Raw genomic sequence first — 26511 nt, 5'->3', positions numbered from 1 at the left:
TTTTTTGTGTTTGGCACTGCTGTTTCCTGTGGGGTGCTGAGAGTGAGCAGGAGGGAAGGAGACAGGGCTGGCACCCTCCTGCTCTTCCTTTTTCTCAAAACCTCCTCCGATTTCAGTGTCCCAGAGGCAAAAAATCCTCCACAAACTGAGCTGGACCCATCCCTCTCCCAGCTGAGCTGCTGGGACAAGACAGGAGATGGGAATAAAGTTATACAAATGGGAACTGTGGAAGAGAGCAACTCAACACATTCTAATTTAGAGCAAAAGGCCATGTGTCCAAACTGTGATTTTTCCAACTCTGACCAAAGCTATGACAACTCCTCAGGTGAAACTGCTGCTCCTGAAACCCAGGCTGAATTTCCACCAGGAATTCAAGTTTTTTTGCATTGAGCTGTAAACAAGACACTACTGTTGTGATAATTCAGAAGCTGCCTGAAGGTTGACCTCTCTCATGGAAAGAAGCAGCAGCTCCACATCTCTGGCACTTCCATGACCCAGAGCACACAGCTGAGCAGTTTGGTTTCCTTTTACACTATCAAAGTCAAGGTCGTTACACCTGAACACTCAACCTTCACAAAACTCTCCTCATTAACAGCAATTAACAGTGGATAATTAGGAGCATTTGTGAGCTATCAAAGAGGATTTATTAGGTTTGCCATAGAACAAACACAGCTCATCTCAGAATCCCCCTAAACCAAGCAGTACTAAGGAAAAGGACAGGAACTAGGGATAAACCTCAATGGTTTCATCTCCTAGTCATGAAAAACATGGTATTTTCCTTTTGGCTGTGATTTTATCTCCTCTTTTTTTTTTTTACATTCCACTGGACTTCACCCCAAGGCTTGCTGAGTGCAATTTTTAGGGATAATTAAAAGGCAACACAGTGGATAAGGAACCATGTTTGGCAAATGCTGGCCAAGGTTCCTGCTTCCCAAAGGGAAGGTGCACGAGATGGAAGGAGCTCCTGGCCCTTTCCTTCTGTCATTCCTGGAATGACAATGGCCAGAGAGCAGGAGCTGGCCTGTGTGGGTGAGGATTGGTTGTACTTCAAACTTTGCTCTTTTTTAAGGACTGCCTGCTGAGAAGAAACAGGAATTTGGGGAGGTTGAGGATGCTGAGAAAGCTGGGAAGTTCAGAGATACAGAGTGGGGTGAAGAAGGCAAAAGGTCAAGACCAACCTCAGAGATCAAGAGGGAGAACTTTAAGAGTTCAAGGATGAAGAGAGCAGAGAGATGACAGAGGGTGAGAGCAGCACAGGGTCAGGAGAAAAGGGAGAGGAGTGTAGCAGCAAGATTTTCCAAGAAAACAAGATGAACTGATATGGAAAAAAATAGGTTTTATTCCCAGGAGAGATAACAGATAAACTAGTTGGGTAAAAGGCAGCAGTGGGATTAGGCTACAGATCAAGCCACAAATTGGTGTCAAAACCCCAAAAAGCTTTGCTTGGGAATTTAAATAATACCAGATTCACAGATAATGACTGTGAAATGTGAAGAATTAGCTGAGAATCAGTAATTAGAAAAAGGATCCCTAGGCAACAGAGTGGAATCAATTAATCAGTCACCCTGAGTAAAAATTAGCAAACAGTAAAATTCAGCAAAAATAAAAACACAATTAAAAAAATTAAGACTTTGCGTGCCCTGGGCCAGTCACATACATGTAATTTTAGGCTTTTGTAGGATTGAAATCTCTACAATTCCATGACATTCCCAACCTCCTTTAGACATTACACACAGGAACTTTGAGGAAATCCAACAAGAAACAGAACCCCATGACGACACTGCACCACAGAACCTCTCTCCAATCACCAGCAGCTCAAGTCCGTGGGGGTTTAATTAAATTTCATTGAAATGCAAGAAGAGCTGCCCTTCAATCCTTTCCCAAACAGCTCTGATTTTGTTTCCCTCATCATAATGGAAGAAAGTGTGTAGAAATCCCATTGCCCTCCCTAAATCCACAGATCTGTTCCACAGTTATTAGAGGGGGAATCAATTCCTTGCCAAAATCAAACTGGAAGTAAAAAACTTAAATCAACACATTTGTTTCATTTCTTTTCCTTCATTTCCTCCAAATTTTGCATGCTTATTCACCCCAGGTATTTGCATTGCCACCAGGATCCAAACTCATTTCAGAATCGATCAGGAGGAATAAAAAAATGCACATTAATTCAATATATTCAGCCACTTTTCCAGTCACCTGCTATGAAATGTATTTTCTTTTTGTGGTCTAGACTGAAGAGGAGACTCTACATCTCCATATGAAAATGCACTTCAAATTATCACTGGAAACCAACTTTACTGGAAGGGAAATCATGCAAAGCATTGGATTTATTCATCCCCAATAGGCTTTTACTGGAACAGGTCATTTTCCCAGTTTAAACTCCTGAATTCACCAGTTGCTTCCATTTTGAGGGTTCTGTGCAGGTGACTGAGTTTGGCAGATGAATTAAACACTCATATTCCCTGTTATATCCCCATGGATTTTGGCTATTGCTGGAAAATATCCTCCTTTTCCTTTGATTTCTCTCATCAACTTCGCAAAAGGTACAAAAAAATGCAGAACTTTATCAACCCACATGACACAAACTCAGCCTCTATTCCCAGTCTACTCAACAAGGAATTCTGGAAGTGAATCACACTTCCATAGGATCAAAAGTTTGCCCCAAATATATTTATTAAAGCAGCAAGTGAACTTTCACTCTGTGTAAAAACCGGGAAAAGGTGAAATCTCAATTTTTGAAACATCAGTAACAACTTCCCCCAAATGAAAAAGAAGCTGCCTTGAGCCACTCACCTGGGTTAACACCGTCTCCTTGACAACAGAATTTGGAAAATTGGGATAAAACCTGTATTTTACTATAGAAATGCAAAACAACTCCTCCCTAAGTGCAGAAGTCAGTATTTTTTACTGTTTAATAGAATCTCTGCTGCTAGAATTGTTGTGGCTGGAGCTGCATGAGCCTATTTCAGCTTTGCTTGGAATAAAATTTTACAGGACCTTTCCACTGCCTCCAACTCATTCCAGGATTTTGGACTACTGGTAACTAAACGGGAAGGTGTGAGGAAAAAAAATAAATCACATTCTGAATTCAGATGATGGTAAAAGTTGAGATTTCTGAAGGATGAAGCACATCAAGAACTGCCCCTGCAGCAGCAACACTTCCATCAGTCTCTCATGCAATGACCCCACTCAGAAAAATTGGATTTTTCCCAGCTATTTTGTGCTGTAAAGCAGATTTTTTGGGAGCATCTGTTACATCAGTCCTGAAAAAAAAAACAAACAAACAAAAACAAAACCAGGGCAAGGCAGGGAAATGTAATCTAGGTCAGATTTTTAGCACGAAGCACAGCTGACCCTTTCCTTACCACGCAAGGACACAACGATCCCAAAATTCCTTCACTAGGGCTTTTTTAAACTCGGAATTCTACTTTGCATGGCTTTCTCTGCAAGAATGTGGGAAATGGCCATTTGGATTTACAAGCAGAGGGGTCTGACCCCAATGGAGATGGGATCCCATCCCACATGGAAAATCCTGGGACAGCAGCAGCTTAAAGCTGGCAACAGCCCATCCCATGGATTAAGAAATGGCTTTTGCTATCCTGAGGACACTTTTCAATTCCTATTATCACAACCCAGGCACTGCAAACGCCACCCTGAGAATGGGAAGCTTCAAATCCATCCCCAGGGCCTCTGAGGGGATGTTTAAAACCTGAGAGGCACAAACCCTCAAGTGTGAGCAATCCCATTTCCCAAGGGAAATAAACTCCCAGGAAAAGGACACAGCCATACTTTGAGGAGGTCTGGGGATGGGAAGAGGATCTCCCCATCTTCATGTTTGATCCTGGCTTTAAAGCTGAGTTTGAGTGATTGATCCCATGGCTGGAGGGCCTCCAGCTGATATTCGCAGCATTCCAATCCTGGTGGCCATTCCTTGGGTGTGTCCATGACCTCACAAACTGTTCCCTTAATTTTTTTCCTAATTAATCCCTGGCAGGACTCACTCAGCAGGACCTGCAAGCCAACCTCGTCCCAGGTTCCAGCAGGTGTCACTGTGGGCAACGCTACGGGAAAAACCAGCAGGGAAAACGTTGGAATCAAAGGGAAAACACTCATCAGGGTAATTAATATTTAGGTTTTCCTTAATATAATTGCTGATTATATTATTTTCCTGTTTTTACAGATAAAAAGGCATCGTTTGTGTTAACTTCCTCAGGGTTGAAGAGTGGAAATCATGGAATATTTTCAAGTAAGCACGAGGCTGGATTTTCATTCTGGGGTTCATTCCCACCGAAATTAGCCCGCACATGTCTGTAAGTAGGGATATGTGAGTGAGAATTAGACAATTTTGGAAACTGCTGAACGAATTCCCAGGAGGAGATGCCCAAAAGACCAGAGAGCCACATGCTCTCCTTCCATGCTTCTCACAAAGAATCCAGCACTGAAAGCAAAGCCCTCAGCACAAAACAGGAACTTCACCCATGGGGAGATCCATCCCAAAAATTGCTCAGCTTGAGCTGTCAGGAGCACTACTTGGGAAGAGGGGCTTGAGCTGAGCCATCTCCACCACAGTAAAACCTCCCCAGTGCCCAAATTTTAATTAAATTTTAGTCAGAATTAATTGATTGCATTTTCTCCACCCAGGAAGTGAAGGACAACCACCAACCCATTGGTCCCAACCTCTCTGCAACAAAGAAAATGCCTGGAAAAGCAGATTCCATGGATTCCTTGCCCCAGGGTTGCTGTAGAGCCTCTGGAAACTGGGAACAGTAAACAACCAGATATTGGGAAATTAGGAACAAGGCTGGATCAAGGAAGAGACAACTTGGAGCTCCTCAGTTGTCCCCTGTGACCTCTCTGTTGTCCCAGGTGCCATGAAAAATCCACATCCATCCTGTGTGTCTCTAATAGAGCCTGCAAATCCACCAGAACAAATAATAAATTATGGATTTGCTTAAATCCTTCCTTTTCATATCTGTGAAACCTGGGAAAATATCTAAGATAACAGCAAAAAAATGTTTTGTTTTTCTTTTTTCCTTTCTTTCAGAACTGTGACGGATCAGCTGGAGAATCCGCTTAAAAAAAATATCTCCCAGATAGGTTTAATCCAACTAGAAATAGGGAATATTTAAATCCCAACACCTGCATAACCTGAGAGGGGCAGCTTTAGAAATTGACATTTTATCAGTGACCTCCTGAAAACCTCATTATCCACTCAATGCACCAATGCCAAAAATAATAACAATAAATTAAAGGAAGAAAATCCTGGGATGAAGCAAATTTGGCCAAGTTTTTTTTTTTGTCTGATGCTGCCTTTGCCACGTGTCCTGCTGGTGACCATGGCACTGCTGGAGTGGCTTTTCCCTCCACTGGGAGCTTGATTGAGGAGAAGGAGGTGACCAAAGAATGGGGAAAAGCTGGAAAAGCGCTAGAAAGGCAGCTGGAAAACAGGGAACTACAGAACTCTTTTGAAAGAAGCATGGATAGGGTTGGAAGGGGCATGAGGGATCATCCCATCCCTGCCATGGGCAGGGACACCTTCCACTGTCCCAGGCTGCTCCAAGCCTCATCCAACCTGGCCTTGGGCACTGCCAGGGATCCAGGGGCAGCCCCAGCTGCTCTGGGCACCCTGTGCCAGGGCCTGCCCACCCTGCCAGGGAACAAGTCCTTCTCTGACAGCTGAGAAAATCTTAAAACTCCCAACTCCCATCCTTCTAAGTGGTTTTGGGATTTTCATGGAGACTTCCATGCATCCATGTGCTTTGGACAGGTGGAGGAGATGCAATTCCCTAGCTGGGGTGCTCTGGCCTAACTCCAGTGGATTTTACAACACTTGAAAGAAATCCAACAACCCAGCTCCTCTGCTTGGGGTTTAGCAAAGGAGCCCAGAGACAAGGGCAGGGGGACTTTGACAGTAACTGAGATGTTAAAAAACTTCCCGTCTCCAGAGGAATCCAGCTTTGCATGGAAAGCTCTGGAAAAAGATCCCTTTGATACTACTGGGATTTTCAGCCTGAACAAAAAGCTGCTTCTTGAGAGGTTTCTAAACTAATTTCATAAACTGCAGTTAAAAAGAGGACACCCTTCCCTGCCTGAAAAGTGCATTTGGCAGAGGCCAAAAGCTGCTCCTTGCACCTGACACAAACAGCCACCAGGAACCACCAGGAGAAGACCTCAAGTTCCCACATGTGCCAAGAGCATGGAACTTCAGGAAATGCCTTCCCGCGAGTTCAGCACAAGGATTTTACTGGGGAAGAAAAAAGGAGGGATTTGATGTTAAATCGAATGGGAAGAAATGGCAACAGATTTTCTACCCCACCTGCAGTGGGTGTCTGATCTGGGAGGTGGAGCTGCTGGAGCAAGTCCAGAGGAGGTCATGGAGATGCTCCAGGGCTGGAGCCCCTCTGCTCTGGAGCCAGGCTGGCAGAGCTGGGGGTCTCACCTGGAGAGGAGAAGGCTCCAGGGAGAGCTCAGAGCCCCTGCCAGGGCATGAAGGGGCTCCAGGAGAGCTGGAGAGGGACTGGGGACAAGGGATGGAGGGACAGGACACAGGGAATGGCTTCCATTGCCAGAGGGCAGGGATGGATGGGATATTGGGACATTAGGAAGTAATCAGAGTCCCAAAGGTTTTCTCCACTGGCATCACCTTCTAACAATAAGTTTTGCAGAACTGGGGAGAAAAACCCCAATCCTGCCCCACTTCTACCACTGCAGGATTGCAGAGGATGAGCAATAAACACACACACAGATGACCACATTCCTGACAAGAATCCACAGAAACCAGGAAATACTGAACTCCTTTCCTGTGTTCACACAAGCAGGAGATTACTTTTAATTCCCTTGACGTGGTCTGTGCCTATATTAAAGAAAATCAAAAGGAAAATTTAACTCCAAACAAAACATTTTATCGCAATCCAAAGCTAGAGCAGCTCCTGCCACTGACTCCATTGTGTTCCTGCACTCCAGTTTCTCCAGCTGCAGTTTATTTTCTAATGCTTTTTTTTCCCCAAAAAGCTTTTATTTCCCGGTGCACCTGCAAACCCAAAGCTGTGTTCTCATGAGCACCATTTGAAAAATTAATGGAAGTACAACTCGAGTCAAAATTTTGTCCATTTGTGATGGAGCCAGTCGTGACTGAAGCTGATTTGATGCCCCCACAGGCAGCATTACCCTCTCCCACAGCTCCTCCAGTGAGCACTCCCCAGAGTGCTTCCTTTGATAAAAAAAATACCAATAACAACTTTAACATATTTATTCTTAACCAAAACCTTTTACTCTTCCCTTTTTATTTTGAATTCTCCCTCAAATCTGATTTTTGTCTCTGAATCACATCAATACCTGCCTCGGTGCTGGCAGAGCCTGCAGGACAGACCAGGGACCTGATTCCCTTGATCCAAGAGCCATCCTCACTCCTAAACAAGCCTAAAAAACACAGATTCTATGGAAAGCTAATTAATTTTGCACATTTTCCCGCTCCTATTCACTGTTGCCACACAATCCCACAAAGGCAGGACTGTGTTCAGCCTCTGTTAATTAACCAGAGGCATCCCAAGGCCATCTGATCCATACTAATTGGGCAGTGTGGAGCAGGAAGGATGCTTGGGAAGGCCCAGGACAGCTCTGAAAGCTGAATTAAACCATGAAATCTCCTCCAAGATCCCACTCTCCACCAGGAGCCACAACAGGAGCTCCATGAGTCACTGGGAAGAATTTTGGGTCGTGTTTTATTTTTTTAACATTTGTGCCTTTTGAAATTCAGTGTTTCATTGGAATTAAAATGAAAGGAAGCAACAAGACAAAGGCTGGCAAGTGACACTCAGCACACAAACTGAGCTGCTGAAGTGGCTGCAGACAGGAGCTGGGATCCCAGATTTCAGCACCCAGAGTGGCAGGAAGAGTTTCCATCCCTGCCAGGCTGTGGGGTTCAGCACATTTCTCTGCCTCTCCCCTCAGTTTGGCTCTGCTGTTTGTGCAGGGATTCACTGGGAGCCAAGGCCAGGCTGCCTGAGGCTGGAGGAAACACATCACTGGCACTTGGATCCCAGCAGTGCATTCAAATAAATTAAAATTCTGAATATTAATGCTTCCAGTGAGAGAACTCCCAAAACACACACTGGGAGATGTAAGAATGGCATTCCCAGCACTTCCAAGCTGTGGCTGCTCTCCTGTTAACCCAGGATGAGTTAATCAAGTGCTCTACAGCTGGCTTGAGGCCAATTAGCCATATTTATATTTAAATACCTATTTATACCACAACTATGATAGATAAATGTTATATATTTCAATCTGTTATGAAGTACTGTCAGAATCATGGAACGGTTTGGGTTGGAAGGGACTTTAAAGTCCATCCCTGTGCCATGGGCAAGGACACCTTCCACTATCCCAGGCTGCTCCAAGCCCTGTCCAGCCTGACCTGGACCACTTTAAATTCCTATACATCCAGCAATAATCCATAAATATACACACACAGATAAATATCAAAGCTGTCTCGAGTTCTGGATACACAACAAAGGAGGCAAATCCAAGTGAGGTGGTTTAGACCTGACATTATCCACACAAGAAACTGATCTGCAGGGTTTGGTAAGCAAATCAAAGAGCCTTTGTCACTTCCAGCTGCTCAGATTCCCACACACAACATCTTCCATGGATTACCAGGCTAAATCCCAAACAGCCAAGGAACAGGATTAGGAAATGCAGATGATTTTCCCTGGGTTGAAAATGCCAATGAGACCTTAATTCGATCTCCTCCTGTGCATCTGCAGCTGCAGAACTTCAAATTCTGTCTGGGACACCGACAGCACCTGGAGCTGCTGGAGTGAATCCAGGGGAGGCCACAGAGATCCTCCAGGGCTGGAGCCAGGCTGGCAGAGCTGGGGGTGCTCACCCAGAGAGGAGAAGGCTCCAGGGAGAGCTCAGAGCCCCTGCCAGGGCCTAAAGGGGCTCCAGGAGAGCTAGAGAGGGACTGGGGACAAGGCATGGAGGGACAGGACACAGGGAATGGCTCCCACTGCCAGAGGGCAGGGATGGATGAGATATTGGGAATTAGGAATTGTTCCCTGGCAGGGTGGGCAGACCCTGGCACAGGGTATCCTGGATGAGATATTGGGAATTAGGAATTAGGGAATATTAGGGAATGAGATATAGGGAATTAGGCCCTGGCACAGGGATCCTGGATGAGATATTGGGAATTAGGAATTGTTCCCTGGCAGGGTGGGCTGCCCCTGGATCCCTGGCAGTGCCCAAGGCCAGGCTGGACTTTGGGGCTTGGAGCAGCCTGGGACAGTAGGAGGTGTCCCTGCTATGGCAGGGATGGGATGATCCTTAGTGTCCCTCCCACCCCAAACCAGTCTGGGATTAGTGACTCCAGCTGCCCCTGGCTAAGTTCCTGCCTCCTTCCCGTTCCCTGAAAACCCCAATTCAGTGGAGCTGGGACAGATGTTCAGGCAGGTAACAGCTCCACCCCAGGCAAAGGGATCCTTCTTTGAAACAGGAGCATGAATTTGGAGCTGGGGAACAAAATTTAGAAGAATCAGCTGTAGGCACAATGCAGAATGTGAGATCAAATGGAAAATTACAAAATCATGAGTAGCTGGAAGTGGCTTCAGAGGAGAAGAGGTCAAGGAACCTTAATTACATCTCTCAGTACCTTAACACCTGATTTGAGATGGAAATCCTACAATTTTTAGTTTTGAATGGCACAGGGAATAACCTTAAAGGGGAAAAGCACTGCCAGAATGTGAAGCAACTTAAGGACAGGAAAGAAATCCTGATTTTGTGCCACAAAACCCAAATAAAAAATGAAGGGGGGAAAGGAGGGAGAGGAGGAAATGCCAGCCCAGATCTCTGAGCACTGCCCATGCCCACCAAAAGCTCATCCCACTCCTCAGCCATGCCAGGAACTGACTCCCCATCCTACTCCCTTCAGCATTTTAATTCCATTTGCTAAATGAAATTATCCATAAAGACTGAAATTATTGGCAATGTTGGTGCCACCCAGATAATCCCTTTGTGAGTCACCAGACATGTTTTTCCATGGAATATTAACAATTCTATGATCCAGAGGGATTTTCCAATACTTCACAGGTGTAACCTATGGAAAGGGGGCTGTAGCCAGGTTGGAGTTTATATCTAAATACACAGATTTGAGAGTCACTTTTTATTTTTAATTTATGCAAAACACAGCCTAGTCAATCCAAGGCAAACCCAGAGAAAATAACACTCATTCCAAACAGAAAACTGGGAGCATCCACCCTAACAATCCAGATTTATTCCCCATAAATGCTGCTTTCGTGCCTCATTTCTTCACTGATATTTATTAAGAATATTTTCCCCAGCTGCCACGGAACTTTAAGTGTTTCTGGAAAAGTTTTATGGACTTGATTCTCCTCCTTAGCTCTTGATAAGGAACTTAATGCTGGTGATGTGATCCAAGCAAATTCTGGTTGGGAGTGGGGTTTTGAGATAGGCAGATGGAATTTACAGCAGAGGGAATTCGTGTCCTTTTTTTTCCCCCCTTAAATCAGAGCATTCCCTGGCAGTAAAGGGAATAAAGCTTATCTGTGAATATGCAATTATTCAGGGTGACAAACAGCTGATTTGTTGGAGCCACAGAATTTATCTGGGCACTAAATAAAAAGGCAGAGAAGGAACAACACCCCAGCAAAGCTCAGAAAAAAAGGAATTCAAATCAACTCCGATGTCAGCAGCGCTTTTCCTCCAAATCCACGGGAACATCTTCCCTGATGGAGAGGCGTGGATGAAGAAAAGCCAGCAGGAATGAAATAAATTACTGCCACACACTCATTCCCTGCACTTAAATCACCTTTTGGAAGGGTTTATTAACGACTTTCTGGGATATTGAATTCCTCAGGCTCAGAAGGGAGTGTTGTGGGAATAAAATATGGGGGGAAACTGTGATATGACCCAAATATTATACATCCATTTTACATCTGTTTATAGGGCAATGTTGGGGGATTGGTATTTTTTTTTTGTTTGGTAGGGTGCAGGTTAGGGGTTTTTTTTTGCATTTTGGAGGGCCTGTAGGGGTTTTTGTGTTTTTTTCAGAAGTTTGGGTTTTTTTGGTTGGTGTTTTGTGAGTGATTTCTTTGTTGTTTTAAATAGACTTATGAAAATCCTGACCCTAATGAGACCCCAGTTAAAGCCAGGCAGGCAAAGCCCAACTCCACCCCAACATCCCAACATCTCTGGAACTCTTCCCAGAGCACCTTTTCCACAACACCTTTAAAATACCCTCCAAAATAAGTGTGCCATCAAATCTGAAATGAGACCAGGTTGTCACATTCCCCTCCTCCCCACCACTCACCCAGAGGCTGGAAAAGCTCATACCATTCTAGACACCACAGGAAATGATTGATTCACTCCCCAGTCGGATAAAAATCCAATTAAAAAATATAGAAACCCTATTCAGAACTGGATTCATTTCCCCCAAAACTCCTCTCATGGCCTTGATGGCTGCCAAACCGGGGAGCTGCTCTTTGGGGAAAGGAGGGGCTGGATGTTGCCAGCAGAAGGTTCTGAGCTCAAGAAGCCCCAATATTCAAAGCTCTTACCTCTTCCAGGACATCTGCAAGCTTACTGAGGATCTCCTCGGGAAGGCTCTGGAATGTGGGAACGCTGCAATACAAAAGAAACCTCCATTAATGGATCCCTTTAGACAGGGCACACATCCAGCTGCTTTCCTGCCCTCTGTCTTCCTGAGATTCCTCCTTTGTGCTCTGGGGCCGAACAGGGAAAAAAATATCATGGAGAGCTGCTCCTTTTCTAGCAGCCAGAATGGATTTGGTGATGATGAGACCACTGGAATAAACCTCTGGAGAGCCACCCCTAAAGCTGATATTTAACTAAGGATCTACAGGAATAAATCACAGGAGTCCATTTTCTTCATGGTGGAAAAAGCCCCTTCTTTATTCACATAACTCGTTTTTATACAGTTTTACAGACCTTGTGTGGGACTCCAACTGGTCAGTAGCTTTCTTGCCAATTACTTTATTGGTTATTAACAAGCTGTTATTCTGTATTGATTGGTCCCTAAAACTCTCAGTGTGTACATATAGGAAAAGATGTTTGTAAGAGATAGAAAAATGAGAACTACCTAACAGTGTAAAACCAGTTTACACAGGTGCTGGTTGTTTTTTACCCAGGAACAGATTGCTCTGCTAAGGAACTGCTCACACCAGGATTGCTTTCACATGAGAACTTGCTAAGGGCTAGCTTGACAAGGCCAGCATCTGATTTTAGGAGCAGGTCTGACTTTATGAGGCCTTTATGATTTTTCTGCCTTACTGCAACAGCATCCATTCAGGATCTACTGGAATTCCTGTGTGCCAAGGAATACAAGCCTGCTCAGTCATTCCTTCCTGATCTGCTTCAGCCCCCCAGAAATAAAATGTAGCCCAAAAAAAGGGCAGGGAAGGTCAGCTCCAAGCAGCCCCAGACAGAAGAGGGAAATCACACCTGGATGGGCAGAGGGCAGAGCTCTGCAGCACTGAGCCCCCATTCACATTCTCAGGGAGATTCTGAACAATTCCTGGCTGTTTCACAGCCAAATTTGTGGCTTTTCTTCAGCCAAAAAGGTGACTTGGTCACTTCTTTGGCAGCAATTCCCTCAGCAAAGGCTGCCCTGGCCAGGCTGGGATGAGAAAGTGATGCAGCCATAAGGAGCCCCCCGAGCCAGGGTCCACAGGACTGCACCTAAACCAGTCTGGAGCAGGATGGGAGACACGAGTTTGGGTCTCCAAAGCTCCAGGGAGTGCCCTGAGTTTGAAGCTGTATTTCCACTGCCTTTCAGCCCACCCAGGGAGGCTGTGGAATTGTCCTCCTTGGAGAGACCCAAAAGCCATCAGGACATGGTCCATGGCAACCTGACCCAGAGGACATCTAGATGGTCTCTCCCATCCTCAACCAGCCTGTGATTTGCAATATTCTGGTTTCTCATCCTCTCTTTTCCATAAAAACCTGAGATCCATCAATATTCCCAGGTGATGCTGAAGGAAACACACAGACACAACAAAAATTTAACCCAAAATACACCATGGCCCAGAGAAGCTGTGGCTGCTCCTAGAAGTGCCCAAGGCCAGGTTGGATGGGCTTGGAGCAGCCCAGGATAGTGGAAAGTGTCCCTGCCCATGGCAGGGGTGGCACTGGATGGGATTTAAGGAGAAAAGGAGGCTCAGGGGGGACCTTGTGGCTCTGCACAACTCCCTGCCAGGAGGGGACAGCCAGGGGGGATCGGGCTGTGCTGCCAGGGAACAGGGACAGGACAAGGGGAAAGGGCCTCAAGCTGGGCCAGGGCAGGCTCAGCTTGGCCAGCAGCAGGAATTTCTGCATGGAAAGGGTGCTCAGGCCTTGGCAGGGGCTGCCCAGGTAGAAGCAGCATCCCTGGAGGTGTTTAAGAGCCATGGAACTTGGGGATATGGGTCAGTGTGGGGCTCAGCAGTGCTGAGGGAACAGCTGGACTTGACCTTTAATGTCTTTTCCAACCTAAATTATTCTCTGATCATTTACCCTTCCTTTTAATTTTTTTTAAACAAGTAGTTTCAGTTGAATCTATTTAATGATAAGACAAATCTGGGCTGATAAATGCAGAAGATATCACCTTTCATGCTCTCAACAACAGCTTTTTTTTCCTTAGGAGGAACATTTTTTTTTTTTTACTGGGAGCACGTGGGCCCAAAATGCAACAGGAGCAAGCAAACAACTGGACAGGAATTCTGTGATAGCCAGGCCTAAGCATAAAATGAAAATTCATTACATCAATTCCAGCATTCCCAAATGAGGAATGAACTTATGGGAGAAGGCAACAGCCTTGGACAAGTCATCTGATTTTAGTGTGGTCAAGTGGTCAGATTTTTGCACCCTTAAACTCCCAAACTGGGGGGAACTCACCACAGGGTATTTTTTTAATGGATAATTACACCTGTGAAATCCAAGGAAGGGTAGTGAAATGCATCTATTGTAGACCAAATCCATAAAAAAACCCAGAGAAATAGACCCTAAGTTCTTAAATTCCAACTCTTACCATGAGAAAAACCTAAAACTTCAACTCTGCAGTAGAGCAAATAATGGGAAAAGCAATTTGTTGACAAAACAAACTCCAAACACATCATGGAATTACACCATTAATATCCCAGATCTAGGGGGGTTTATGGCAGGCCAGAATTCCCCTGAACAGCCAGAAGTGACAAGACAGCCAAATATTTGAGTTTCTTTGATAAGAAGAGAGCAAGACTTGATTCTTGAGGTCAATAAACCCCCCCCTCTGCTCTCCACAGGACAATATTAAATGGATTTATAAAACAGAGTCTTGATTTCCTCCAAGAGCTGCCTGGATTATTGAAGGACTTATGTACAAAAGGAGTGTGCCATGATTATTTCCAGGTAGGTACTTGCCCTGAAAGGCAAACGGAGCCTCAGCTCTCCAGGGAGAGCCTTGAGCATAACAGCTGAGCTGCAAATTGCTGCAAGTGGGAAAGCACATGGGAGGGAGGCAAATGGGAGCAGAAAACCTCCCTGGGAATCTTTGATCACCACAGCAAGAGGCAGGAAAATTGTATAGCTCTTTCTACAACTGTGTGAAAAAGGTATAGAAGGGCAAACATTCAGCCCCTGAGCCAGGATGTGTTTAGGGTGGAAGAAATGATAGCAAACACTGCTACAGCTGTTCGAGGAACAATTGTTCTGCCCGACAAAGCAGGGTCAAACAAACCCAGAGCTTCTCCACCAAGTTCTCCTCCCACTGCTCCTTAAATCTCATCAATAATGAAGGTTTTTAAACACCCACTCCAGACAGTAACAGTGCTCCAGCTGGCAAAACAGATATTTTGGTATATAACACTGAAAAGTCCACAGCAAAGTTTGAAATTTGTGACTTTTCTCCCTACCTGCAGCACAACTGAAGGACTTCACTTGTTCCTCTTCTTCCACAGCCATCTTTCACTTTGCCCAGGAAGAGCTGGACTTGATGATCTTGGAAGTTTTTTCCAGTTTAATGACTGGAATTTGATTATAGAAAAAAGAAGAGCAGCTCACCAACCTCTCCCAGCACAAAAGAACCCCTGCTACACTGCTTACCCAGTCCTTATAAGGGACTTTATCCAGCTGCTTCTTATTCCACCTAATGAGGAGTAATTTCTCCACCTGCCCTGAATCCACTCCCTGGATGAGGCTATGGAATCCAGGAATAGAGCTATTCACAACTGACCTCCTGCTCCCCTGCAGCTCTTTGGCTCCTCTAAGTTCTTGAAGGTGATGTGGGTGTTAAAAAGCATGGATAGCAAATTATTTATGCCTATTTGATAGGCAAAAGTACAGCCCAGGATCCTCAGGAGGATCCAGGCCCCCCTACAGAGGCAGCAAACAAGGAGGCAAAGCAGACCCCTAGCTCCAGGATTTGAGTTTTAACAGGAAATGCAATCAACTGGCTGATTTTAATCCATCCACAAACAGCATTTTATCAGGAGAGCACAACTGCCATGGCAGGGAACGGGATGAGGAACCTCCTCCAGCCACCCCACCCCTACACCCTGGACAGTGAGCAGGGGCAGAGGGAGAGGTGACATTCTGCTGGCTGCATTCCCCACTGCTCAGCCACGGAACATTGTGCAGGGATGGCAGTGTCTGGACCCAGGAGAATTTCCCGTGGGGAATTGCTCCCTGTCTGGAGCCATTCCGCCTGGCTCCAAACGTGACACATTTTCCCAGAGAGCTCAACGTGCCCAGCACCAGCTGCCAAACTCAGGGAAAGCAGCTGTGCTAAAACATCCATGGACTGACTCCCTGTCCCCGTGGAGGAGCAGGGATATGCACAACCCAAAGGAGGTGGGAAAGGTCGTGGCTTCGTCCCTGGGGATGCAGCCACCAAACTGCTCCCAACTTCCAGGTAGAAGCAACATCCCCATTAACCACGCTTAGATTCATGCCTGTGATCCATCCCATGGGATGGCTCCTGGAGGAAGCAGTAAGGGCTTCCAAGCAGTGCTGGCTGTGGCCCAAGGCGTTGTTTGCAGCCTCAGTCGCGCTGGGTGGCGGCGCTGCCAGCTCCGACAGGACATTTATCTTCTGACACACACCACAGCCCCCAGGGCTCCTGGCTCTGCTCTGCCTCCAGGATACAAAAGCAACCATTCACTCTGTAAATCCCTTTCAAGACTCATTCCCAAACTTTTGAAGGGTGTTCAGTGAGGGTGCTCATCCAGGTCGGTGGCAGATGTTTCTCCTGGGTTAAGCCTGGAACAAAACCTCTCTCTTTTATTGCTGCTTGGCACCATCACAATTGCAGTTGTTGTCACTGCTCTGTGCCTTGAGTAAGCAGAGCTCCAGACTCCAACACTCCAGTAAAAGAAAATTAAGGCTGTCTGAGTTCCCTGAAACTTTTTTTTTTGGCACCCAACTGGAATGAAGGCTGAAAAATGGAAATGTCCTTCCTTAGCACACTTGGGATGCTCCTACAGCTCTGTCTCAGCTCCAAAAGAACTGAGGCTACATCTGATCAGCACCAGCTGATCCTTGATTTGGGATAGCACCAAAAAAGGGTGTTTTGGACAACTGAAGCTGTACAGGCAGCCTCCCACTGTTGTGTCAGAGAGGGAAGGCTGGCTCCATCAGGATCATGGCATCACTTCATGGAATCAGAGTGGCTGGGGTTCAAAGGGACCTTAAAGCCCATCCAGTGCCACCCTTGCCATGGGCGGGGACACCTTCCACTGTCCCAGGCTGCTCCAGGCCTCATCCAACCTGGCCTTGGACACTGCCAGGGATCCAGGGGCAGCCACAGCTGCTCTGGACACCCTGTGCCAGGCCCTGCCCACCCTCCCAGGTAAATTCCTTTTGTGTTGCAAGCTGCTGCATCAACAGATAATTCCACTTTTCTGTCAGATTAATAAATATTACTTTGAGGATCAGCTGCTGGTTATTTTCATTCATAGTACCCACAAGAGAAAAGGCAGAAATTAATTTTAGCAAAGGTATATCTATTTGTCCAGAAATCTCAGTCCTTCCCCAATCACACAGGCCATTGCTAAGTCAAGGTTGGTTTTTGCTTGGATTCATGGAATCACAGTGGCTGGAAAATCCCTGCCAGCCCGTGGAGTCCCAGCTGTGCCCAGTGCCCACCTTGTCCCCAGCCCAGAGCACTGAGGGCCACCTCCAGCCCTTCCTGGGACACCTCCAGGCATGGGCACTGCAAAGCTCCCTGGGCAGCCCCTGCCAAGGCCTGAGCACCCTTTCCATGCAGAAATTCCTGCTGCTGGCCAACCTAAACCCTTCCCTGGACATGCTCCAGCCCCTCCAGGACTCTCTGGTTTAGGGTCCAGAACAGGACACAGCTCAAAGAACATTAGAGAACCCAGAGGAAGGGACAGGGAGGCTGACAGCCACTCACATTCCCATTAATTTCACTTTGGGTCGGCCTTGGAAGCAGCCCATGGAGCAGAAGTCTCAGGAAGAGAGAAGAGATTGCTCTGCAGGTGTTGCAGATGATTTGTCTGCTGTGCTAAAGCCACACAGGCAGTAAACAATTCACAATTACTCATTTTGGAGAGGGTGAAAATGGAACGAACAGCCACAGTTTGAACGCTCTGCTACTCGTTACAGAGCCCTTATCAGGGAAATAAAATCCTGAAAGGAGGTTGTGGGACATTTGTTTTCGGGGATCTGTTTATATCCTAAGCCCTACTACAGACAGAAAAACAGGAAAGCAGAACTGATCTTATCCCTGATGACCAAATACTGAAGAAAAGCAAGTGCCAATAATTGCATTTTTCACTCTTGTGCTAAGGATACCAAGGGATCTGCTGACATCATGAGACCAGAACTCTTAGTGTCCCTGAGGGGATCCTGAAATGATCTCAAAAGGATCAGAAAGGCTGGAAAGACCTCCAAGAGCAGAGTCCAACTCTGGCATGTCCATCATTAACCCATCCCTACTCACCACACCTGTGTGGTTTTTGAGCACCTGCAAGGGCCCTCTTTGAGCCCAGGCTCTGTTTGTGTTCAATAAGCAGAGCAGGAACTCTGGAGGAGTGTTTTGCCTTGCTCTGTCAATCCCTGCCTCTCCCTGACAGGGGTTCATTATCACACAGAGCCCTCCTACCGCATCTCCTGTGGCAGTCACTGGGGAGATGGGACTGATGGAAAAGAAAAATTCCATTGTTGATGTCAGAATGAGAGGGAGGGAGAGTCATGAGCAGGTATGTGAACCCCTCCTTCCCATTGCACATGAATTTACCCAGGATGATTCATCGTGAAAAGGACAATTGCTCCCTGAGAGCTACCAAGGCTCAGCAGAAGCAGAAGCAGCAGCCAGGCTGGGAACCTCAGTGAAGTTTGGGCAGGCACAGGGTTCACTCTGCTGCTCCTGAGCCACCTTAGAGAGGGAACCTGCTCCTGCTGGAATCCTTGAAAGATGGTATGGGATGATTTTGGATCCAGCAGGTGGCACTTCCTCATATTTGCAAATCAAATTCTACCTGCAGTCCCAAAGTAGAGCTTTTCTACCTTCCAACTCACCCAGCTTTTCCAACAGTTGTATCACAGAATCCCAGGGTCACTGAGGCTGGGAAATCCCTGCCAGCCCATGGAGTCCCAGCTGTGCCCAGTGTCCACCTTGTCCCCAGCCCAGAGCACTGAGTGCCACCTCCAGCCCTTCCTGGGACACCTCCAGGCATGGGCACTCCACCACTGCCCTGGGGAGCCTCTTCCAATGTTTAACCATCCTTTCCATGCAGAAACTCCTGCTGCTGGCCAAGCTGAGCCTGCCCTGGCCCAGCTTGAGGCCCTTTCCCCTTGTCCTGTCCCTGTTCCCTGGCAGCACAGCCCGACCCCCCCTGGCTGTCCCCTCCTGGCAGGGAGTTGTGCAGAGCCACAAGGTCCCCCCTGAGCCTCCTTTTCTCCAGGCTGAGCCCCTTTCCCAGCTCCCTCAGCCCCTCCTGGGGCTCCAGCCCCTTCCCCAGCTCCGTTCCCTTCCCTGGACACGCTCCAGCCCCTCCATGTCTTTCCTGGACTGGGGACCCAGAACTTGACACAGCCATGGAGGTCCCTGAGCAGGGCCAGCACAGAGGGACAATTACTGCCTTGGTCCATCTGTCTACATTGTGTTTGGTATAAATACACTGGTGATTGAATATAAAAGCTGTCATGCAAAGCCTCATAGCGCTGAACACTGATTTTTATGATCCTGCATTTGCAATACAGCTGAAATTAAATTGTCTTCGGCTTGCACTGTAATTACCTCTTCAAAACAGTTCGCTGTCAAGGAGTTTCTCTCCTGCATTTTTTTCCCCTTTGTCTAGGACGTTTGATGGGAAATGAAACCTCACCCTTCAACCTCTGGACAGACCCAGAGTGGGTGCACCAAGGCAATTTTCTGCTTCTTCATTGAACCACAGAATCCCAGGATGGTTTGGGTTGGGACGGACATTGCAGTTCATCCAGTGCCACCCCCTGCCATGGGCAGGGACATCTTCCACTGTCCCAGGCTGCTCCAAGCCCCATCCAGCCTGGCCTTGCAACCCTGGAGCTCCAGAATGAAACCCAACAAAGACCATTACCTCACACAAGGTAGAAAACAAAAGATTTTTTGGACTGATTCTCATAGTGCGCCTCAAAAGAGATCCTTGACACTGGTCAATGTGTCAAATCTCAGTGAGTGTAAATAAGGGACAAGTGGCATTTGCATGCACAGTCTGTTGTCTCTCTTTCCTCCAAATTGGGTATTTACAACATATCCAAGATCAAATGAAGGCATGAGTCTTGTGTCTAGGAGATCTCTGCTGCACTTGACAGCATCATAATCATCTCTTTTTCATGGAGCCACTGACATCCTCCCCAAGCACAGCCCTGTTTGCTGCCGGAACGCTGCGTCCTCCTTTTAACCACCCCCACGAAATGAACATATCACAGAGATCACCATCATTTGCTGCCTTCAGAATTACATGTATACAAAAGAAAGATAAGCTGTAAATGTTATTAACATCCTCTGAATCACCAGCTTTTCACATTCTCCTGGGCAACTTCCCCAAAGCAAAGGGGCCTGAAAGGGACAGGAGCTCCTGGAGTGGGGCCAGCAGAGGCTGCTGGAGCTGAGCAAGGGCCTGGAGCATCTGGGTGCCCAGGAAAGGCTGAGGGAGCTGGGGCTGCTCAGGCTGCAGAGGAGCCCCAGCTGAGAGGGGCCCTCAGGCCTGGGTGTCCCTGGGTGCAGGGAGGGGCAGAGCAGGGCCCAGGCTCTGCTCCGGGGCCCAGCAATGGCACCAGAGCCACGGGCAGGGCCTGAGCCCAGCAATTGCCCTGCCCAGGAGGCACAACTTCTTCCCTGGGCACTGCCCAGCCCTGAGCAGATTGCCCACAGAGCCTGGGGGCTCTCCTCCCTGGGGCTGTGGCAGAGCTGGGGGCACACAATGCTGTGCCCTGGGCTCTGGGATGGCCCTGCTGCAGCAGGGAGCTGCCACCAGCTGCCCACTGAGCTCCTGCAGCCTCACACACCCTGGCACCCTGTGTAATATTTAATTAATTTTTTTTCAAATTGCTCCCTTACACAGGTGTTGAATTAATCTCCATAATTCACAAAGCATTAAAACACCTAAATATCTCCCTTTTATGTTGTTAGTTACTATGAGAAGAATTAAAAAACATGGATGTCTGCTGTGTTCTCAACAGAAAAGTGTTGCTATCTTATTGCAAGAGTCCCATACCTTCTTGGTGATTTCTCATGGGTGGTTCTTCTCAACACTACTCCTTCTTCTCCAAAGCCCAGACAGCAACTGGCTCTAGGTCCCAGTTCTCCCTGTCTTATAGGACTGTTCTTCCCTATTGGTTACAGCTGTGAGTCAAGCCTGTTTCTGATCTTGGATAATTGGTCTGGCTGCAACTCTTTGGAGGTAAAGCTGCTTTTTACACATTTCTTATAGTCTATTCCCACCACAGATATCCTGCCTGACATATTCCTAGGTTGAGTGCTAGCAGGGGTGACCCCGTGGTTGGCAGCATCACCAAATCCCAGACACTGGGTTTGGGAGCAACCTTGAGCTCCTCACTCTGGCCGATACATCTGAGATGATTTATGGAGGGACAACTCCAAAGAAAGTCCCCTCTGAGTGATCACCAGAGGATCGCTTCTGAGCTCACCAATGAGAACAGACTTCCAAGAACTATTTAGTTACCCCCAGAGAAATAAGCCACAAAACATGGTACCAAAATCCAAAGAATGTTATTCCTTTCATGGTGAGAACCTAGCATAACCATCCTGAGATTGGCCCCATGAAAATCTACCTCAGAGGCATTTGGGACCTTCCCACAAACAAGAAGTGCTGTGCCAACCACAGAGATCCCCATCAAGACCCCCTGGACATCCAAATCAGCCCAGTTCCATGATCCCAACCCATGAATGGGCAAAACCCCCTTCCTCGTGATTTATTACCTGCACAGAATCCCAAACACTTTTAAAGTACCTCTAAAGCCAGAGGTGGGGCATCCCTTTCTCCAGGATAAGCCTGAGTCCTTTATTGAATTAATGAAAGGAGAAGGATGATTTAATCCCAGACTTTACAACACTGTTGATTCTCCCTTTACATCTTGGAGACCAAAATTTTCTATGCACATCAAAGCCTCCGCAGCTGAAAATGAATTAAAGGTCAAGGGGCCTGGGCTGTATTGGAGAAATAATCAAATAAAGCCTGACAGATTCCACACACAGCTAGAAAATACAATTGTTTATGAAAACATAATCTTGGGAATATTAGAGACAGGCAAGCAGCATAATGGGCAATAAAAAAAAAAAAAACAAAATAAACAAAAAAAACCCTCTGTGCTGGGAAGCCAATTGCAGTAATTTCATATAATTCTATTTTGCTGCTGTCAAACCCTCTCAGCTTCCTCTCCCAGGCTGGTGATCCCAAATCCAACCCTCAGTTCTTGATCCTACACCCAGGTTCATCCCAGTCCTGGCTTTGTCTCCCAGCACAGACCATCCAGGGCTGGTGATCCCAAATCCAACCCTCAGTTCTTGATCCTACACCCAGGCTCATCCTAGTCCTGTTGGGAGCAGGACACACAAGCTTCCAACTGGAGCATCTCTGGTTCGGATGATCCATGAGGGGGAAGTTCAACATTCCAGTTTGGAAAAGGGGAGAAACCTTCTGGTCTGTGGTCACCAGCAAGACTGACCAGCCATGGGTCACTTGATCCATGGAACAGCCCCTGTCCTGCCATTAGAGAGAAATTATTCCTGGGGACATTTCCTTTGGATCCAACACACATTGGATCCATCCCCGCTTGAATCCCAGCAGATGTTTCATTTTGCTCTCTCCAGCATTTTCTCTTTCCCATTATTTTCTCCACTGCAACATGAAAGCTCCTCTAAATTCCACCAATTTGTTTAATTAATTGCTGTTCAACAGATGACAAAAGGTCAGCACTTGACGGGGTTATCCCAGGAAGGGAATTCCACTGGCTCCCTGCTCCATCATTCCCTAGGCCCATGGTTGAACCTCCAAACCTTTTCCTCTTGTCCTGTTCCAAAAGTGATGAAGACAATCCTGGAACTAGAGTGGCTGGGAACATCTGTGGGCTCCCTGGTTGCTATTTGGACAGAGAAATAATAAAAGGCAGGACAGAATTCCAGGATTTCTGTGGCAGACATGAAGCAAACAGAAGGGAATACCTGACCCCCCCTTTAGCCCATGGGAAAGTCAGGGAAAATGGATCCAAAAGGAATGAACACAGTTTTGGTGCTGAGTTTTTGCCCTGAGCCATGTAATCCAGGATATCCTGCCCTGCCTCTTTTTCCAGAGCAGCATCCAAGAGCCAGGCCATTCCCAGAGCCCATCCTTGTCCAACAGTGGCTCCAGCAGCCCATCAAAACTGATTTTAAAATATAATTTATGCCAGTCAACTCTATTTCATTTTTTCGTTGAAAGAAGGTCACCATGATACGATAATGACTGTCTTGCAGATCTTATTTTCTGTACATTGATTTATGCAAGGCCACACTTCATCTTGATTAAAACCACTATTCAATGGGTTTAGAAGGAAACACTTCAGATTAAAATCTGACTCATTGACAGATATCAAAATACGGTTAAAAGGAGCCAGCAACAGGTGTTGAAAGCACTTCCATAAATCCATTCCTGGTTCCCTGTCATTCCTGATTTATTGACGATCATTCCACATGTTTGCAGATGACTCAGTTTACTCCTCTGGGGTGATTAATGAGTAACAAAATTCCTTTTAATGGCCCACACGTGCTCAACAGCTCAGTTGTGGACCAGGCACAGAGATCAGGGCAGCAGCACCAGGGAGGGCACATAAGGATTGATATAAAACACAGCAGCCAGGTTTTTCCCAATAACATCCCCCAAAAATCCCATTAAGTGTCATTGGAATAACACATTTGTCACTTAATATGGATTCAGAGTGGTTATTACCCACATGGGAGGAAGATCTGGTGGCAAAGATCACCTACAGGTGAAAGAAGGCAAAGCCCAGTGGATTTAGAAACCCCATAAACTGAGTTCTTTTGTCTCATTCCCCCATTTCCAGCAATAAGGAAAGGGCTGGAACAGCACCATGTGGGGCAGAGCTCTGTCCATGAGGGAGCCAAGGACACAAGGCTGGATATTTTCTTATCAAGAGATGATTTTACCTTTCTCCAATCCAAATCCAGTGGGGGCTGCAGTGGAGCTCAGAGGCTCAGGGACACTGTCCCTTATCCATTGTCCCTTAGATCTAGAACCTCATGGAGACAGTGCTGGGAACACTTTGTGAAGGATTGGGATTTACTAAAACATCAGTTTAACCTGGAAACTAGAACACAGGGGAACAGAAGGTCCTGGATTCCTGGTGTTGTTTGGAAAGGTAAATCCCATTAGCCCAGACAGAAAAATCCAGACTGCAATCCTGGTTTGTCGGAGGATCCAGGAGCTGCTGACATCTCCCATCCTACAGCTGCAGAGGAGTAGAGGCTGTGTTGGACAGGGCATCTGCTCCCTGCAGATTTTCTCTGGGGTGCTGGTGGGATCAGCTCAAGTTCAGCTGTTTTAAAGGAGGGTTTGGAGCAGATGATCCCTGCAAACATGAACCCCTCCGTTATTCCATGCCCTGGAAGCAAATGCTGATTCCTCCTGCATTTACCTCCTCTAGATAAGGACTTACACTCTAATTACTTGTTTCAAGTGACATTGCTTCATTTTCAACACCACCCTTTATGTCCCCACAAAGCATTCCAAATCCCATGCCTACGGATGTGTGTGCCTGCACTCACACATCCCAATTTGCTTTGAGTTTTATCTTCCCAGTTTTCCAGCGGTTTGGATTTTCTTGTTAAACCAGATTCTCATTGATTCCTGGCGTGCTCTGGCCAGCTGGTTCTGCTCCCCCTCCTAGTCAGCAGCTTAACAGAACAGTGATTCACGGCAGGTCAGCTGGAATTTGCTCAATTATTAACAACTTCAGGATTTTTTACCATCCCTCTGAGGACACTTCAGCCTAAGCCTGATTTGTCTTCATCTCCAGCTCAATTCCACAGCACAAATCCTGTGAGTTCTTTGAGCTCGTGTTCAGTGCATGGAATGCCCTTTACTGACTTCCCCTACCCTTTAAAACACTGATTTCTAATTGCATATCGAGCTGCTGGGGCACCCAGCGAGTTTGTCTCCATTGAGCTGCAGAAACTCTTTTCATCTCCTTCCAGAAATAATTATGCTGGTTTATCGGTGTCTATATGAAGCTTGAATCATTCCTCCTAATATACATTCACCTGTATTTTTTAGAGTGACAAGAATTGGCCCAGTGAAGTTACTCCAGTGATTACTGTCCCTGTTAGTTTCCAGTAATCCACGAGATGTATTTATTGGCAAGTCACTTGTGTGGTATTTCCAGAGACAGTGCATAATTGAATTTAAAATGCATTCCTGATGCCTGTAAAAGCAATAAAAATGTCACCCTCTGCCTGCACATTAAAAATTCATCCCATGCAAGGAGAGGACAAATGCATAAAATGATCATTATGATGTGCAAATGGACTCGGTGCAGGAAAACCAGACCGGTCTCTGCCTGGACATAAAAACATTAAGATATCAAAGCACAAATGGCACCATTTAGAGAACTTTTAAAGGTGCTGAAGAGAAAATGCTCCCATTAGGAGCATGACTAAGGCTTGCTTCAAAAATGAAATTTGTACCAATATTAACAACACCGTGACTCCAGTGTGAAAGCAGAATTAACTCCCTGAAATAAAAGCAAACCAAAACCCCCATTCCTTGTTGGTGATCCTACCCAGGCAGCCACATTATCCATGTGACTCCTTTTCCGATGAGCATTTATGGGTGTTTTAAATCTCCTCCCACTCAGGACAGAACTTCCACACTTATTTATGGCCCAGAAACTCATCCCTGACTTTGCCATGCACAGGTGTCCTTGGAAAACCCAGCCCAGGCAGCTGCTGCTCTTGTCCTTTACCTCCTAAAGGCTTCCCACTGCCAGAGGGCAGGGATGGATGGGATATTGGGCATTAGGAATTGTTCCCTGGCAGGGTGGGCAGGCCCTGGCACAGGGTGCCCAGAGCAGCTGTGGCTGTCCCTGGATCCCTGGCAGTGCCCAAGGTCAGGCTGGAATTTGGGGATTGGAGCAGCCTGGGACAGTGGAAGGTGTCCCTGCCCATAGCAGGGGTGGCACTGGATGGGATTTAAGGCCCTTCAACTAAATTCTTTCTGGGATTCTATGATTGTATACAAATCCACTTTTTTTCTGGACTTATCACTGACACGTGGGGTACCACAGTGCTTCTTCCCCTCCTCTTTCATTTTTGTTTGGCCAAAGAACTTCCATGGCACTCTACCCAACTCTTACTTTCTGTCTGCTCAGCACTATGTAACTTTACAGGTAATTAAGCACATTGTGAGTCATTAACTCCTCTCCAGATTCCCAGGAGGAGTCTCCAAATTGAATCCAGATGCAGAAATTAAAATCTCTCTTTTTGCTCACACAGATTAATTTTCATAGGAGGGGGCTGTTACAAATTCCTCCTCTTCCCACCTCAGAATTGACTGACTTTGGTTACCACAGTCTTGGGGTCCAGCCTTGGTCATGGAATCAGAAATCCATGGAATGGTTTGGGCTGAAAAGGACCTCCAATCCCATCCAGTGCCACCCCTGCCATGGGCAGGGACACCTTCCACTGCCCCAGGCTGTTCCAAGCCCCAGAGTCCAACCTGGTCTTGAGCATTTCCAGGGATTCCAGCCATTCCACCCTGAGCAGCAGGTTCAGGGCAGCTCAAGAGTGAGAAAAGAACTTGATTTTGAACTCCCAGATGTGATTTTTGCTCCCTTTTTTTTTTTTTCCTCAAAACAAGTGGAAAAAAAGGGCAGAGCTCGATTGCCCTCCACTTTCTCCTAGTTTGAGTTCAGTTGGAAGCTCTCAAAGAGGAGCCTTATTTTCTGTTTTCCTCAAATCAACACAAATTTAACTCTTCCCATTCAATAAAGGGGAAGATGCCAATGGTTAAA

At 46.6% G+C, this 26511-nt stretch overlaps 1 protein-coding gene across 2 annotated transcripts in view; it reads right to left on the bottom strand.

Moving 5' to 3' along the window:
* PRKG1 (protein kinase cGMP-dependent 1) overlaps positions 1 to 26511 on the bottom strand; it is a 372025-nt gene that overhangs the window by 97625 nt on the left and 247889 nt on the right. For both annotated transcript variants that reach the window (XM_038141718.1, XM_038141717.1), the window contains exon 5: positions 11568 to 11631. In XM_038141718.1, coding sequence (XP_037997646.1) covers positions 11568 to 11631 — 64 coding nt within the window. The remainder of the gene's footprint in view (positions 1 to 11567; positions 11632 to 26511) is intronic.

Source organism: Motacilla alba, chromosome 6, assembly GCF_015832195.1.
Source record: "Motacilla alba alba isolate MOTALB_02 chromosome 6, Motacilla_alba_V1.0_pri, whole genome shotgun sequence".
Lineage (NCBI taxonomy): Eukaryota > Metazoa > Chordata > Aves > Passeriformes > Motacillidae > Motacilla > Motacilla alba.
The sequence above is the reverse complement of the archived record's forward strand: the minus strand, read 5'-3'. Positions and strand labels throughout refer to the sequence as shown.